Source organism: Phasianus colchicus, chromosome 4 (assembly GCF_987193195.1).
Source record: "Phasianus colchicus chromosome 4, bPhaCol1.hap1.1, whole genome shotgun sequence".
In the NCBI taxonomy this organism is placed as follows: Eukaryota; Metazoa; Chordata; class Aves; order Galliformes; family Phasianidae; genus Phasianus; species Phasianus colchicus.
The window spans coordinates 41,782,697-41,799,184 of record NC_143439.1 but is presented as its reverse complement, the minus strand read 5'-3'; the positions used below and the strand labels follow the sequence as shown (position 1 = coordinate 41,799,184).

Sequence of the window (16,488 nt, the reverse complement as noted above, 5' to 3'; positions counted from 1 at the left end):
GAAATATGGCAAGGTTCTATAATGTAGAGAATCACAGAACCACAGAATTGTGGGGGCTGGAAAGGACCTCCAGAGATCATCAAGTTCAAACCCCTGCAAAGCAGGCCCCCTACAGCAGGCTGCACAGGAGGCATCCATGTGTATCTTGAATATCTCAAGAGAAGGAAAATCCACAACCTCCCTGAGCAGCCTGTTCCAGTGCTATGTTGTGAATGTTGCCTTGTATTTTTCCTAAAAATATATTGAAATAAAAATGGGAATTTGTTTTGAAATAAGTGTATCTTTTTCTTGTAATGCCTCACGCACATGAATCAAGTACTATGATATTTGAAAAATCACAAAATACAGAAATACCATCTTTATTTGCCACTAGAACAACATGTAAAAAACAGCAAAAAAAAATTTAAAAACGTGCACAAAATTCACATGCAGTGTTTAATTTTTTGGTTTTATCTATTACTTCTCTTCATCAGTGTTAGCAAGGAGCATTTTACTGTTTCTCAAAATCCTAGTGCTTTAAAGCTGAGAGCATCCGGAGCTGTAAAATAGTTTGTTTGGGATGTTCTTTTGGCAACCTATGGAATGAAAAATAATAACTTTTCATCAGTATTTCTGTGATACGTAGTTGAAAGAAGTTAGTATTTCTTTCTCTCCTATTTTCCTTAGTTAGATCGATTCAAGGAACCACCTGCATATGGACCCATGTGTGACATCCTCTGGTCAGATCCATTAGAGGACTTTGGAAATGAGAAGACTCAGGAACACTTCACTCACAACACAGTCAGGGGATGCTCATACTTCTACAGGTGAACATTACTTTTTGATTGTATGGATTTCTATGTGTGATCTCATTCTAGTTTGGTGATATGTTTGATGTTTGTGACACTTCTTTGATAACTGGATTGAGAAGAGAGTGGGCACTTCTTTCTGCAGGCTTGCCTTGCTTTCAGATAACTTCATCTTCGGTTTATTTATCTTGCTTTTTCCCCACTACTGGGAAAACCTAAATGACTTATTTTTATTCACCGAGCCCTGTGTATTTAGCTTATATTTGTTCTTGTAAGTTAGGAAACGAGTGTGAGCAGTTTTTTGTTTTTTGTTTTTTTTTTTTAAAGTGTAGGTAACTACATTTCTAGATTGAAAACTAGAAGTTTATTTTGATGCTGGTGTAGGAGAACTTGCTACCTGTTGTTCTGCAGGGTCAGTAAAAATAGATTTTTCCACACAGGCACTTTTATACCCCAGTTTTATCGAACTTTTGCTTACATTAGGGATTAGTTCTTCTCATTTGAGCTTTGAACAGAATTGGTTAAATAGAACTTGCTAACACTTGAAATGTAGGCAAGTGCCTATAATGTTCTTGCAGAAACATGTACGGACTTGAATGCAAGGGCATCTCTTAAACTCTTAATTAATCACTGAAGTTATTTCCATCTACTTATGCATTAGTAAAATACAGCAGTGAGAATTATTTCTGAAAAGTAACAGTAGTGGCGCACCTAAATAATAAAAATAGAAGCACACTGAAAACAAATCTGTGGGCTGATTTCAGACTTTTTGAAGTGTATTCTCTTTCTGTTTCATAGTTATTCCTTAATTCTGTCCTTTAAGCATGGCTTTTGTGCCTCCCTACCAGCATAAAGCATTAGAAGATTCTCTTCCATGCACCGAAGAAGTGCCTTTTCTTAGGTGCTGGGGAGGAGCCCTTCAGCAGCACCCAGGGAAATGCAAACAAACAGCAGCTCCTTTTTTTCTTTTCTCAGTTCTGTCTGACAGGAAGGTGGCTGTGGTCTTTCTCCATTTCCAGTGGTAGGTTTCTAGTCTTGGTTTCTAGAGTCCTGTGGCCATAAGGCAGAGGACACCCTGTAGGTGTGCTTGAGCTGGTGATGAAGAATCTACCAGGTGCTGCCTGTCTTCTTGCTTTCCTTCTCTTTCCAGAATAGGAAGGGTCTGTGTTATCTTACGAAAGGTGGTGGTGATTACATTGTAAACCATGGGGATTTTGAGGAACTTTTCTATGTTTTTTGTTGTTACTGTGATTCAGGCAAGCTTATAAGGAAAATAGGGCTGTGGAACTAGCAGAGCCTGGAGGATGAGTGACAGAATGAAAAGTAAAGTGACATAGTTTTAAGTTTTCCAGAAGAGCTCAGCAAGAGTGAAGAATCCAGCTTTTTTAATTGTCTTAGAATACTTAGAAAACCTCACCCAGAATGTAACTGATCTTGAACTCTTTAATAAAATGTTGAGAATTAATCAGTGACTTCTACCAGTAACTGGGAGACTGAGGTGCTAAAATCAACCTTCTAGTTGGCAGCGTTAGCAGAAAGGTAAATGATGGTTTGACTTTTGAAAAATTAGTCTTCCTAGTCCTTTCTTTAAGCTGTAATTGCTCCAGCATGGGATGGACTGAGAACAAAGCATTTGTGCTGCAGCCTGTGCTGTCAGCACACACCTTTTGTGGATAAGTAATACCACAGCCTCCAGATCAATACAGTCTGGAATGTGCTCAATATGTGTTTGGTCTCATTATGAAAGAAGGTGTCAAACTGTTGCAAACAATTGATCTGTGAAGAAATGGGCTTATGACACCGAGGGCTAAAATCATTCCTCTTCCTTTGAACAACACTGAACGCTGATGAATTCCTAGGAGTTCCAAGCACCATTCCTACAAACAATGAGTAATAGTAGTTTCCTTTCATGAACGTCTCTTAAAAAGGATAGAAAGCCTTGTAGATATGCCTTGTGCTTAGATACTTGTTTGTATTTTTATGGAACAACCTCTAGATTTTAGGGTTTTCCAGAGCTCTCTATTTCGCCATGAAATTCCCCAATAATATACATCAGTTTTTCTCCTGAAAATATATTTCATAAACAGAAAAGTGCATATTCAGGAAAAGATGAAATATTTGCAAGATACCTACTTGTGAGATAATGTGGGGGGTGGGAGGATGGAGCTGTATAATGACCCTAGCAGATGGCCAGCTTGGAGTCACCTTTGCCTGAGATTATATAAAAGCAAGTGTTACTCTTAAAAGAAGTATGTAATTGCTCTGAATTTCATTCACTGTTTACTAAATTGTAATTCCTGGCCAAAAAAAAAAAACCAAAACAAAACAAAACACACACACACAAAATCCATTATAACAGGTGCATAGTCCAGCTTTGCTTGCCTTTTCTAGCTTCCTCCTGAGAAAAGAAGGATAGTTTCCAAAGCAGCCAGTTAGGATGTAAAGAAGTGACTTAATTAGGCTGTCCTTCCTCAAGACTGTCTGTTCGTAGAATGAACTTTAGTTTAATTTATCAAAGAATAAACAATTAGTCATTTCCAGAATTTTAAGTTAAAAGATAGTTGTGGGCATTTTGTAGCAATGTCAAAAAGATTTCAGAGACACATGCCAGGAAAATGATTTCCAGATGATTAAGATCTCTTAATTGCAGGAAATATCTGTGATAAATAGTTTCTTTTTTATAAGGCCTGCTCATTATCATGGCAAATTCCAACTGACACTTAAAGTGTTTCTCTGGTTATTTCCTATAACAAAATGCTATCAGAAAGATGTGTTTAACAGTAAAGCAGCCTTCCAGCTGTGTACATGCAACATTAACTGGGCTTTCCAGCTCAGGAGTACATTAAATCTTCTCCACTCATCCAAAACTCATTTGAGAAACGTCGAGCCATTTGTATGAGCTAAATGTATGTGAGAAAGTATAAAGAATGTTGTTTATAGTAGTCTGACAAGCTTTTCACTACATCTATTAGGTGATCACTCACAGCCTATTGAATTTCAGACTGATCAAGCTTTTTCTTCAAGAAATTTCCTTTTGTGTCACAATTCTTAAAATGAGTATGGATAGCACTATAAAATCTGTTCTGGAAATCACAGATGTAACCTGTCATTTAGAGATGTAAAGGAAAGTCAGCTCAGTTTTCAAGGGTGCTACACATGAACATTTATTATCTTTTGCGTCCTACAGCATTTCACACTGTAGGTTGTCAAAATCTGTGGGTCCTGGGAAATAGCAGTAGCACAATGCTGGAGTGAAAAATAGCTGTGATATTTAAGTAACTTTTTGGAAATTTGTGTAATTTCTCTGTACCTTAAAGCAAACCAAGAGCAACAGTGATGAGATTTCATTTCCCTTTCTTGAAATTAATTTCATCCTAACCCATAGAAAATAATATTTTATTCAGAGAATGCTAGAAACAAGGGAAATAGTTTTTCCTGTGGTGTTTTGTTTTTTTTTTCCCCCAGATTTTTCAGATTTTCACCTGATCCACCAATAAAGAAGTTTACTTTGTTTATCAGATTATGTAGTTTTGCTTTGGATTTATATCGTATGTGTTTATTTCTGCTTAGCTGGTTGTACTGATCTTGTCAATGACCCATAATACTTATTTCTTGGATTTGTGGTACAGTAACTCTCAGGCTTTTTTGTGAGAAATGCATCTACCTTGGCAAGACATGCTGCTAATCCAAGAATGGCTTCTTTCACTGAACAGAAAGCTTGAAGTCAGCTGGACTTTTTTCTCTCTCAGAAACATACTAATTTAAGGAGAGACAGCCAGAAAGTGGTTTAGACAATATCTGAGGTAGGAGGCAAAAAAGTGTCCTTTCTAAGCCACACTTGGAGTGGAAGCATTATTATTCCCATACGATTTATGAGATGAATGAAGAATTAGGATGTTCTTTCATCACATTTAGACAAAGTTGCTATGTGTATACAAAGTCCTAACTGTGAAAACTGCAATTGGATCCATGCCCAGCTTGCTTAATTTCCATTGTGTCAGAGCTCTGATGAAGAACTTCAGGAGTCCAGATACGCTGCTAGGGTAATTAACTGTGCCTTGCCGTGACAGGGCTGCCTATCAGGAAAAAGCAAGCATACAAGCTTATTGCTCACTTTTTGGAATCATTTGTGCATTAGACTTGGTTATTTAATGGATGTTAGCAAGAGCATAAGAGTAACATGAGCCTGACCCACGCCAGTGGATGGCCGCAGAAATAGAGCAAATACTGGGGAATTTTTTGCAGGCATTGTGCACAAGCTTCCTGGGTTTTGTTAGTGAGCTTATTAGTAGTTCTTAGGGAGTGCTGAGATTTGTAAGGTTGTCTGGCAGTTGTTACATTTTTTTTAAAGCAACAAAAAGGGAAAGTGTTGATGTAGCAAAGCAGTAGCAGAGTGGCTACCATTGGAGACTCCTGAAAGAACTTCATTTGCTAGCCTTGGCAAAAATAAGGTGACTTGGCCTTAGAAATGCTCAGGGTAGGATAATAATTTCAGCCCTGTCAGCACATTTCAGTGATTTACTTCACACATAAGTTAGGTTTGTGAGTAACAAGGACTCAATAAGTATGTGCTAAAAAGCTATTGAAGATTGTAGTGTGTTTCACTGTGCGGTATGAAGCATAGTTACATGCATGTTCTGGTGCAGTACCATCATTTTAAACATTTTCACCACCTTTTCATTATTCCATCTCCAAGGCCAGAAATTTTTTGTTGACTTCATTATACGTACTCGGTTGTATTGGTGGAATTGCTCATGTGTACCATCAGATCTGGGAACAAGACCAATTTTAAAAAGAATGACTCTGTGAAGAAGATATGTACATAGGTCACTCTGCCTCCTAAGGTAGGAGGCGTTACATTTGGAGCTGCCCTTGTATTTATTGTTCTGATCTGCTGTGGCTCCCTGGTTTGTTTCTCAGTGCAGGCAGCATGATTAAGGGCAAGAGAAAACTGGCTGAAAGATTTGCTGGGAGCTGCCTAGGACAGTGAAGCAGCAAAAGCCTTTGGTGACTGAAATACAAGGTTGATGGGTTTTACTGAAAACTTTTTATACACACATGTAATCTTCTTAGAAAAAATTTGAGTGCCCTCTTTTTAAGAATTCATTTACAGCTGTTCACTAATGGCATTACAAAAGATATGTAGTTCAGTAAATTTTTTTGTCCCATTTTGCAGTGGAAGTTTAAGTCTACATCCAGGCCATGTGATCATTAACTTTGAGTTTCTACCTTTTTTTTTTCTCTATTGTTTCCAAAGTTTCTTATGTTTGGCAAAGAATTGCCTTCTGAGTTGCTATCTTGTAATATTGCAAGAAAAGAAAATGTAAGCGGTGTTAAGCTTTGTCATCATTTTGTTAAAACTGGACATTTATTTGGCTAAAAGTAGTATGTATCTGTGGGTTTTCATGAGTATAAAAAGAAAGAAGCAAGATTATAATAATTAGGATGGGGCATTTTGTCATTATCACTCCTTTAGAAAAAGTCATTCTTTTTCATATATTAAAAAAAGCTTTCATGATTACATACTGCATGAAAGTAGCAATTTGTGGATGTATAAAATTATCAGGCCAAAGTTGATACTATGACAGTGCTCACCTGTCCAAGTTATGTCTATCCAGGTGCGCATAAGAGGGCTAGAGATGGGTTAAACCGAAGATCAGAAAGGTTTTCGGATTGTTGTTGTCCTGGTATGTCTGCTTCTCCAGCTTCTGAAAAGTCATCTGGAGGCGAGCACAGGGGGAAGTAAGCCAAATGTCTTGGTTGATTTTGTCATTTCCTCCCACTATTTAGAACATCAGTATGTGTAAATAACTTTTTTTTTTTGGTTGTTGTTTTTGTGACAAAAACATTTCAAAACATATTTAAAGCCTAGTTCTCAAATGTGTGTGAGTCATTTTCTGCCCAGTCCATGTCACGTAGGTTGTTTAGTTCTATCTTTGCATTTCCTTGAATCGTAGATCTAGCTGAGGACTAGCTGCGTTTGTCTGAAACTTTCAAATTCTGTCTGCTAGGAAATGACCCAATCAGTCCAGGCAGGAGGTGGAGGTGGCTGGGCTCCTGGAGCGTAGGATGATGCGCTATTATTTGGGGAGTACTAAAAGATGCTGAGATGGAAGCTATTTTTACGTAGTTGCAGGTATTTTTGGTAGCTTTGAAGGACTTCCAGAAGAGTTCGTGCCTTCAAGGTATCCTATGAATGCAAAACAAAGAACAACCATGCTCCCAACATGTCTGTGCCTGTTGTTTAAATGTGTTGGAATATTACTAGATGAAAGATAAACTTTATTCAAACAATAACGTGCTATCATTAATTTTTGACGTGGTCTGTTTTGGGAGTGTATTATAAGTCAAAACTTTCCCTGAGATCTGTTATTATGAATGTGCCTCTTTATGCATCTTTTGCACAAGTGCATGTGATTCCTATGAGAAGGGCTGGATGTTCCTTGGCAAAATGCAAACCATGCAAGTGGAAATCACGGGGCATGGATGCTGATGATGTGCTTGCATGGAATCAATTGTTTCCCTGCTATTATTGGAAGATCAGTGTAAAAATATCTACTCTTTTGGTTTCATGTTAGCTAAGTATTGTTTCTGTGCAGAAGAAATCATTGATCATGCAAAAGATACCTCAGAACGAGTAAATATTCATGAGACATTTTAATGAAGAAGGAATGGTGAAGGGGGATATATCACAATCACATACTCCATGGAGGATAACGTCTCTAGTTTAGCAGTGGGATATTTTGTTTTCTCTGTGAGTCACTGCTCTTCTGTGATTCAGCATGACACATGAGGTGCAGGCAGAGCAGTAGGTTGTTCTGGAAAAGCCTGTTGCGTGGGGGGGGGCGGGAGTTCTGTTTGTTTGTTTTTCCTCTTGGCCAACTGTTTTATTTCTGGCTCATCTGAATTAAAGTCTGGGCTCTGCAAAGCATAGCAAGGAGGAGAGTGTTTCTGGAAGGGTAGCACTCACAAAAACAAGTTGAGAATTTGCTTACAAGATGGCTGCTTTGATTAGAAATATTTTAAAATCTAGTGATTTTTATGATACAAATTTAGAAAAAAAAAAATCCAAGTGGAAATTTCTGTAAAATACTTGTTTCTAGTAAGCTGTGACATAATCTTTGGTTGTTTGGCCATTTGCAGGACTTGCTGAAACATCTTGTTCTCCAAGGCCCATAGCTTCAGGATTTCTGGTATTCTACCTATGGATTTACTTCCCTCCTTTACTGTGGGATACTTTTCTGTATTTATAAATTTCTGTTAAAGAATGTTTAAGATGAAATCACCTTTGGGCAGGAACAAAACAAAGTGCTGATAGTTGAAGCCCTGTATTGTCAAAACCAGTACAGCATACGTAACATCTACATACAACTGAAAACTTTGCTTCTCCCCAGCAGCCACTTCAGCAAATAGCAAAAGAAAAAAAAAAACCTTTGAGAGTTGCCTTCTGGTTTTTGAACTGAAATATTCATGTAGGCTACTTGTTTTGGTATTGAGATTGTTTTTTCACTACACTTGCCATGTTATTTACCTAGAAGTAAATATCACAGTCAAATTTTCTTTTATCTGCATGGAACACTACTTGGCCTCTTTGCCTTTTCTTGGTAATGGGCTGTGTAGAATCTGAAAAATAGCCAAATCCTACTAATACAAGTCTATTTTCCTTGGATGTATGATGAATAAGATAATTAAGGTATTATAAAAAGAAAAAAAGAAAAACTTTTCTACTTTGAAATGGAAAGAAGAACCTATCATGTCTATTTGGAAGCATTTTTAATTTTTTTTTTACTACTTCATTTAAGTGGTAAAAGCAGTACTTAACACTGCATGAAAAGAATACCTTGGAAAAGACGTATTAAGCTAGACATTTTGAGCAGCCACACTGATAATGAACATAATCAACTGTCTATCAGTTTTTTTGCTATAGACTCCAGTTTTCATTAGGTAACGTAAAAATTTCTAAACAAAATGTGTCATAAGCCTACATTTAGTCACAATTAATTATGAAAATAACTGTATGCAAATTAGTTCTCATTTGACGTTGGTTTGAATGGCAGCCTGTCAACTTTTGAGGTGACTGCTGTTGCCAAAACTATACCCCCATCTAATTTGGGATTTTTAGTTATTTTATAATTCCAGGTTTTTTAGGTGATTCCAAATACCATACCTGAGAACATACACTAGGTAGGCCATGTTCATAACCAGCACTATGCCCTTTGAGTGGGTTTGTAGACTTTAGCTGCGAAGAACATTTCAGCTTCAAAGTGTCCAGGAGGGTTGGAAGTGAGTAGTAAGATTTCCTTTGGATAAGCTGAAGAAAGATGAAGCATTAGATTTTGCATCATCATTTCTGAATTATCATCTCATGTGTGTTGAAATAAACTGGTGGGGCTAATAAGTAGTTGCAAGTGGGCCTTGAAAGTGGCAAAAGAGATTATGGCTGGGACAGCAGGTCTTCTGCTTGGCTGAGACTTTTTTAAAACTTGGTCAGTACACTGAGCAAAAAGTTGTTCTTAAGTATTTTTTGTAACTCTATTACCCTGTGACTGTACTTTGTCCCTAAGGTGCAAAACATTGGGTTCTCGCCAGGGTGTTACAGGGTGCAGCCCTGTAACATCATAGTAGAACCCTAGAATTGTTTGAGATGGAACAGACTCTTAAAGGTCATCTAGTCCAACTCTCTTATAGTGAAGAGTAACATAGCTACTGTTCGATCAGGTTGCTCAGATCCCCATCTAACCTCACCTTGAAAGTCTCCAAGGATGGGGCATCTACCACCTCTCTGGGCAATCCTTACTGTAAAAAAACATTTTCTGTCTATCCAGTCTAAATCCCTCTCTTAGTTTGAGACCATTTTCCCTTGTTCTGTTACCACAGACTCTGCTACAGGGTCTGTCCCCTTCTTTCTTACAGCTCCCCTTTAGATACTGAAAGGTCACTATCACAGCCTTCTCTTCTCCAGGCTGAACAGCCCCAGCTCTCTCTGCCTTTGTAGGGGAGGTGTTCCATCCCTTGGGTCATTTTTTGTGATCCTCCTCTGGACACAATCCAGTAGGTCCATGTCTGTCTTGTACTGAGGACTCCACATCTGGATGCAATACTCCAGGTGAGGTCTCACCAGTGCAGAGTAGAGGGGCAGGATCGCTTCCCTTGACCTGCTGGTCATGCTTTTTTTGATGCAATCCAGGATTAGTTGGTTTTATGGGCTGCGAGGGCACATTGCTGGCTCATGCCCAGCTTGTCATCCACCAATGACACCTGATTGTAAAATAAAATATGCAGGGATGCAGGGACGCTACAGGTTGGCTTGCATTTTTTACAGGCATGCTGTGAGCCCGTTGTGTCATAGAACCAGCACAAAAGTGAACGTAGAGATGCCTTTGTGTCTTCTCCAGCTCTTTGTATTTCCTTTTTTAAACCTTTCTGCCTATTCTATTATTTGAACTACAGGAGTCATTGAATCAATACTGCAAAATAGCACTGTGAATGGATGTTAATACAGAATCTGTTCTGCTTTTTCTTCAGCCATGAGGTAAAATTTCAGAGCTGTTTTGTGAAGTTTACACCGTTTGTCGCTTGTTTTGATTTTTCTTTTATTTCTTTAAGCAACAGTTTTGATTGTTGCTTTGCAGCTTGCCCAGTAGTAGGAAGAGAGAGCTGTAGCATCTGTGAGCCTTATCCTGGGCCTCAAATCCAGGAAAACATCTGCTGAATGCATCTCCCAGTCACAGCTGAGGCTCTGCTGTGGGACAGGCCACGTTCAGAAGGCCTCCCAGGAGACAGAAGGCTGTGCTTCTTCAGGAGTTCTGGTAAAGGCAGGCTGGCCTTTGTTACACAGATGTCTCATCTGCTGGTGCTGAAGGGGCATCGGTGACGTTAGGACAGCACAGCATACCAGCCCTTTCGTCTGGTTATTATGGAATTTTGTATTTTTTAGAGCATTAATTAAACAGAAGTTTTGTTTAAGAGACAGAAGATACTTGCTTTATCCTCAGGTTTAATGTTTTAAATGCAACTTCCTTAAGCTGCTGCGAGAGTGAGGCCAATACCATGCTGGAACTCTGCCAATGAGGAAGGTGAAATTCAAAAGTGCCTTTCAGAAAGAGGATCACCAGGCAGAGGGATTTGGAGCAGGGCCGTCTGCTGACTCACGGGGTGCTCACTTTCTTGCCAGGATGAAGGATCACGAAAGAGAAAGCAGTCAGCTTAATGATCTCTTGGTTTCAAGGGTGGGAAATAAATCTGCATAAAGCAAAACAAATTACATAGGATTGACTTGACGAGAGGAAAAAGAGAAGAGCCTCCACATCTGCCATCTGGTTAAACAGTCTTTCCCAGCCCTTGCTGCTTTTAAGGGGTCTGATAAGGTTTTGTCAGATCTGTGAAGAGTTGTTTTTATTCCACCGCTGCTTCACCTTTACACTCATAAATGCACATTCTTAATTGTGTTTTGCTCTTTCTTTTGTTGGCTTTTGACAGAGGAAGCCAGATCAGTTCTGCATTAACTTTCTAAAGATAGGTGGTGTTCTGCTTGCTGAAGTGGTAGATGGCCTTCATGCTGGCTGTCTTTTAATACAGACCTGGAGAATCATCGATGGTTTGAAAGCAAGAAAATCTCTGTTACAACAATAAACAGCTTGTTATAGAAATTAGTAATATGGAGTAATTTCAAGTTCAATTAACATGTATTTAGCTATAATTTTAAATAACTTTTCTCTAAAAAATGGTTATTTTCACACTCGTACCGACAAAACTGCATACAGGTTGTGCTCTTCATTCTTGCTCAGTGTCTGTAACAGTAAGAATGGGTTTCATGATACAGAGGTGGTAGAGAAGGGCCCCGCCATTTGAAAGCAGCAATTTTCATGTGCGGGAAAAATATCATGACAGAGGGATTTGCACCATTTTCATCTAATTGTCTTCATACAGTAGAATATGTCTTGTAAAAGTACATTCAGTGAGCATGCTTTGGGGGTGTTCAGAAGTCACACAATTAATATTTTCAGTTGCTAAGGGGAAAGTCCTTGTTTATCAGAGATGTGACATTCATAAGATCACAAATGTAATTTGGAGACTGTTTTGCCTTTCTTTGTTTCTCCTTCTCTCTCCTACCTTATTACTTGGTGTTCATAAGCAGCCTGTGCTTGCTGCAGTTAGGGAACAAGGTTTGCTGTAGGCAACCATTGTATTGCTTTTTTCTTGTTCTGAGCTCATTGAATCTAAAAGTACAGTGGAAGAAACAACTTTTGATAGGTTGCATCACGGTTGTTATGTAATAAATTGCAGATTTCCAGTGTTTTCACTCAGTGTAATTATGGGATGGAAGAAGAAAGTGCTGCTTATAGTGCTGTCTCTGAAATGTGCCAGCAAAGTGGGGCTCATTTCATGAATGATGCATATTGGATCATTTTTTGAAAGCTAGAGCTAAGTGTGGTGCTTCTGGTAATACCATAACAGGTGCTTTTATTTTCTTCCAACAGTTACCCTGCTGTGTGTGAATTCCTACAGCACAATAACTTGTTATCTATACTTCGAGCTCATGAAGCCCAGGATGCTGGGTAAGTGTGTGTGGAGAGGGCACCAGGTGAAACTAAGCAGGGCAGAAAAGAATAACTGAGTGAGAGAGAACTGCAAAACTTAAGAGCTCTTGCAATGTAAAATTACTTGTTATTAATGGTACAATGGTACAAAAGCATGCACTGGCATTAGAATGCGCAATCTCTCACATGATTACTACCAAGCTACAGGACTTAATGAATCCTCATACATCCCAATTACATTTAGTGATATTAAGTGGCATAAAATGATCAGAAGTTATTTGGATGCCAACTTTGGGAGGGGAAATCAGTTCAGCTTAGCAAAATAAATTTTACAAATGTGGCTCACACAGACTGCCATGATGCCTAGGAAGCAGTCTGGCTCATGAAGGCCAGAACTGTTCCCTCTCAAATTTTTCACATTTCTTGACCTATAGGTCAAGAATATATATACTTTACCATGAAAATTTGTTGAATGTAACATAGTTGAGAAATTTTGATGAAGGGTTGGTATCTGAATTTATGCATTTATGCAATACACCTTTAGGTGTACTGCATAAATTAGTAATGTGTTTATTGTGTTTATTTGGAAGTAGAAACTTTACCCAACCTGAACAGTAATAACAGATGAAGTAATGATATTGTAGGGTTTAGGTCGATATGTACTATGCATATAAAAAGCTATTCTGAATGCTTGAATTATCACATACTTAAAAACCTCAATGCAATTAAAAGCAAGCTATTTCTCTGCCAAAAGTAACTGGCATGAAATACCCAAGGGTAATGAAATTTCATTTTTATTCTATTGCTTTCCAATAAAGGGTGAAATACAAAGTTTTATTGAAAGGATTGCACTGAGTCTCTACAGTGGTTTCAGTGCAGCTATCGTGGATGGCCTCCACATTCTTCATTTTCTTGTAGCTTAAGACTAACCAGAAGTATTTGGTGTTGCTTGTGTCAAATTAAGACAAAAATACTGTTTGGTCAGTTGGCTTTCAGTTTCTTGCAGGTTTAATGCTTGGCTGATTACGTGTTGCTCTGTTGGTCCAGTAAGCCTTTTATTTTTCATGATGCAGAAAGGTTAAGTAATGAAAACATGCAAGCACTAATAAGTTGGCTAATAGACACAATTAGATTAGATGTAGCACTGAAAATATCTGACCCTCTGGTTCCTCTTCCTTTCTCTACTTTCCACCTCCCCAGCCTTGCCATCACTTGCACATGCAGGAGCATAAGCAGCCAGAGGCTTGGGGAGAACATTGCCTTCTCTTCTGAAGGGAGGAGTGCTGGTGCTGGCCTTCACTCAGTCCTGTGAAAGACCAAGTGATGGAAGCTTCCCAGGGTGCCACTTCCCAGTGTGCAAGGACGGGCCACTAAGAAATTCATAACAAAAAAAGAACTTCTACTGTGCTAAATTGCAGTCAGAGTTGCATCTTATGAATATGTGGATTCTTAGATATCCTGACTGGAAATAATGAATAAATCTGCAGGAATTATATTTTTTTCTGTTTTAAAAAAGCACATATGTACGTCTTCTGGCATTTGTAAATCCCAGTGCAGTAATGTACTTGTGCTTTTTGCACTGTATTTGGTCAGTGATAAGTGAGGTTTCAACAAGGGACAATTATTAATATCTTCTCTTTCCTTTAGGTATCGCATGTACAGGAAAAGCCAAACAACAGGCTTCCCTTCACTAATCACAATTTTTTCAGCACCAAACTATCTAGATGTATACAATAACAAAGGTAAGATTTGATTTCTATTGATATACAGTAGATTGTAATTCTTTGCTCAAATGTATTACATTATTTTTCCTTTTCTCTCCTTTTTCTATTTATTAGTTCATGACCATTCAATTTATTACTTAATGCAAATTTAATTGACTTTATTACGGGCAGATGTATGCCTCTGAATATAACTGTAGATTCTAACATGCCTTAGGATATTTCTGTATTTTGACTGCAAGTTATTAAGTAAATGTTATACAGGAAACAACACTAAAAACAGCTCTATTAACAAAGAGAAGTATTTTATGAAGTGCTGTTGTTGGTGTGTTTGGAGACCAGTGTTCAATATAATTATTTTGGTCACTTTTCTGCTCAAAAATTAATTTAATTAATGGGGTTTCTATACACAAATCTTCTAGCCAACTAACAAGCATTGACAGATCTTCAGTGGGTAAAGCTTGGAATACATATTGTCTGAGTTCCTTTATGTTTTGTTTATTAATCATTTGAAAGCAATTAGGTAGGAAATAAAATTCCATTAGCCAAAGAAAGGCTGTTGCACAAATAAGCAGTCACTGGTCACTCTATAAAGGCTTTGATGAATATGAGTGCTTGCAGCTTCTCTGAGTTTACTGCATTCCCTGAAATCTCTAATGAACTGAAAAAGAACCCAAACCTGTTTCTGAAAGTAAAGCATTCTAATAAACCTGTCCTCCAATATCTTTAAATGATTGGTAATATATACTTCCTCCCATTCCCAGTACAGCTAATGTTATTTGTATGTGTTAGTAAGAAAAAGATTTTTTTTTCCCAGTGGGAAAAGCAATTTCATTGCAAAGAGATCAGTCCTTGAACAGAGACATTTTTAATTTGGATGGTTGCCTGTGAAAGCTTTTGTTTTGCTTTTCTTTTTGCAAACTTGCAAAAGAAAGCTTCCTCAGGCATCATTTTATATTATAAAACTTCTACTCTGAAAGCTACTATGCCATTCGATGTATGTACAGGGAAGACATAATTCACTTTTGGGTAAGGAGTTTTGTTCATGTAGTTCTCAAAATGTATATTAACTTGTGGAAAAATTAAGAACGTTCTGCAAAATAACTGTCTAAGTAGAGCTGTCAGTAGCTATTTTTGTAAAAGTAAATAATACAGGGACTTGCTAGCAACCCAGAAGAGCAGGATGAAACAAGGAATGTGTTTTCTTGGCAGTAGCAATGGTCTTGGTGGAAAAGTGTGCTGTGAGTTGGCTGCTTTGGGCAGAGCGCAGTCTGATGACAGGTCTGTAGAAGTAGTGTGACATGAACCATTTGCCTCTTGCTTCATAATACATGAAGGCAGTTCCATGCACTTGGAGGTAGTGGGTGAACAGCATCAGATTTTGTCATGAAGGCAGACATTAATTATGAAGTAATGATTTATAGAATTCAAAATCTTGAATTTTTACAGCTCAAAGTTTGGGTGGTGAAAAAGAACTGCCTTTCTATTATCTCTCTTTTGAAGCAGAGTCATTTCACTTGTCTCCCACTGTGGAAACCTTAAGACTGGTGGAAAGTCCTTGCTGGTAAAAGGTTCTGGGCCAGCTTCTGAGAGCTGATAACCATCTGTGGTCACAAGTGACATTTTGATGTGCTGCTGAGTGTATCCAGTCTGAGTGAACTCAGGCGAAATCACAGTGGTAGGAGAGCAGCACCAATGTGCCACTCCTTAATATATCTTTTTTTTTTTTTTTTTTTTTTTTAATTTAGAAGCTGACCTTTAGTGGATTTCTAATGCATTTCTGTTTAGTTTAACTGCCTCCTTTTCTCTCATTAGAAGCTCTGATGCATTATTTTATGTGACTGACTGCACTTGCTCTTGGCTTTTAAAGCACATCATGCATATTTTTTCATGCTGCATTACTCATGCACGTTCATCTCAATAGCATTTGGGCGTTTGCTTCCCTGTTCAAGAAAGGAATAACTGTCATTCTGAAGCAGTCAAAAAAAAAAAAAAAAAAAAAAGCCACTTGTTGACATGCTTGATGTGCAGTAGATAGAAAGAATGCAGAGATTCTGGCTGGCTAATTTCAGGAGGTGAAGGAGGACACCTCCGTACAGAGGTATTGCAGAGTAGTTGCTCTAGCTGACTCATTGTGCATCGGTGCGAAACCTGATTGATTTTTAAACCAAACCATTGAGTTTTCAGTTACTGTCAGCCTTTGGAAAGGCAGTTACACTCCTACTAGTGCCTTCCATTTCTAATATATGTTCTTGATATGCTTCTGGTTGTAACTTAGCTAGCAGAGTCACCTTGCGTAAGTTCATTAGTGTCTCCATCTCCTACTGGCACAAATGCTGTGTTCCAGGTTTTGTTGTTGTTGTTTATAATAATGTTGCTTTTAAAAAAATATTTAAAAAAAAAAAGGAAAGTAAAAGCTACAAGGGGTTAGGAATTCTC

At 38.1% G+C, this 16,488-nt stretch overlaps 1 protein-coding gene and 1 long non-coding RNA gene across 6 annotated transcripts in view; one reads left to right on the top strand and one right to left on the bottom strand.

Annotated features, from left to right (window-relative positions):
* PPP3CA (protein phosphatase 3 catalytic subunit alpha) overlaps window positions 1-16,488 on the top strand; it is a 190,039-nt gene that overhangs the window by 144,817 nt on the left and 28,734 nt on the right. For all 5 annotated transcript variants that reach the window (XM_090139323.1, XM_090139322.1, XM_090139321.1 and 2 more), the window contains exons 6-8: window positions 667-806; window positions 12,269-12,346; window positions 13,976-14,070. In XM_090139323.1, the coding sequence (XP_089995449.1) occupies window positions 667-806; window positions 12,269-12,346; window positions 13,976-14,070 (313 nt within the window). The remainder of the gene's footprint in view (window positions 1-666; window positions 807-12,268; window positions 12,347-13,975; window positions 14,071-16,488) is intronic.
* Window positions 6,564-10,449, bottom strand: LOC116238918 (uncharacterized). The gene is made up of 3 exons (XR_004169011.2): window positions 9,328-10,449; window positions 8,956-9,099; window positions 6,564-7,709 (listed from the first exon to the last, which is right to left on the bottom strand). It is a non-coding gene; the product is annotated as an uncharacterized LOC116238918 (long non-coding RNA).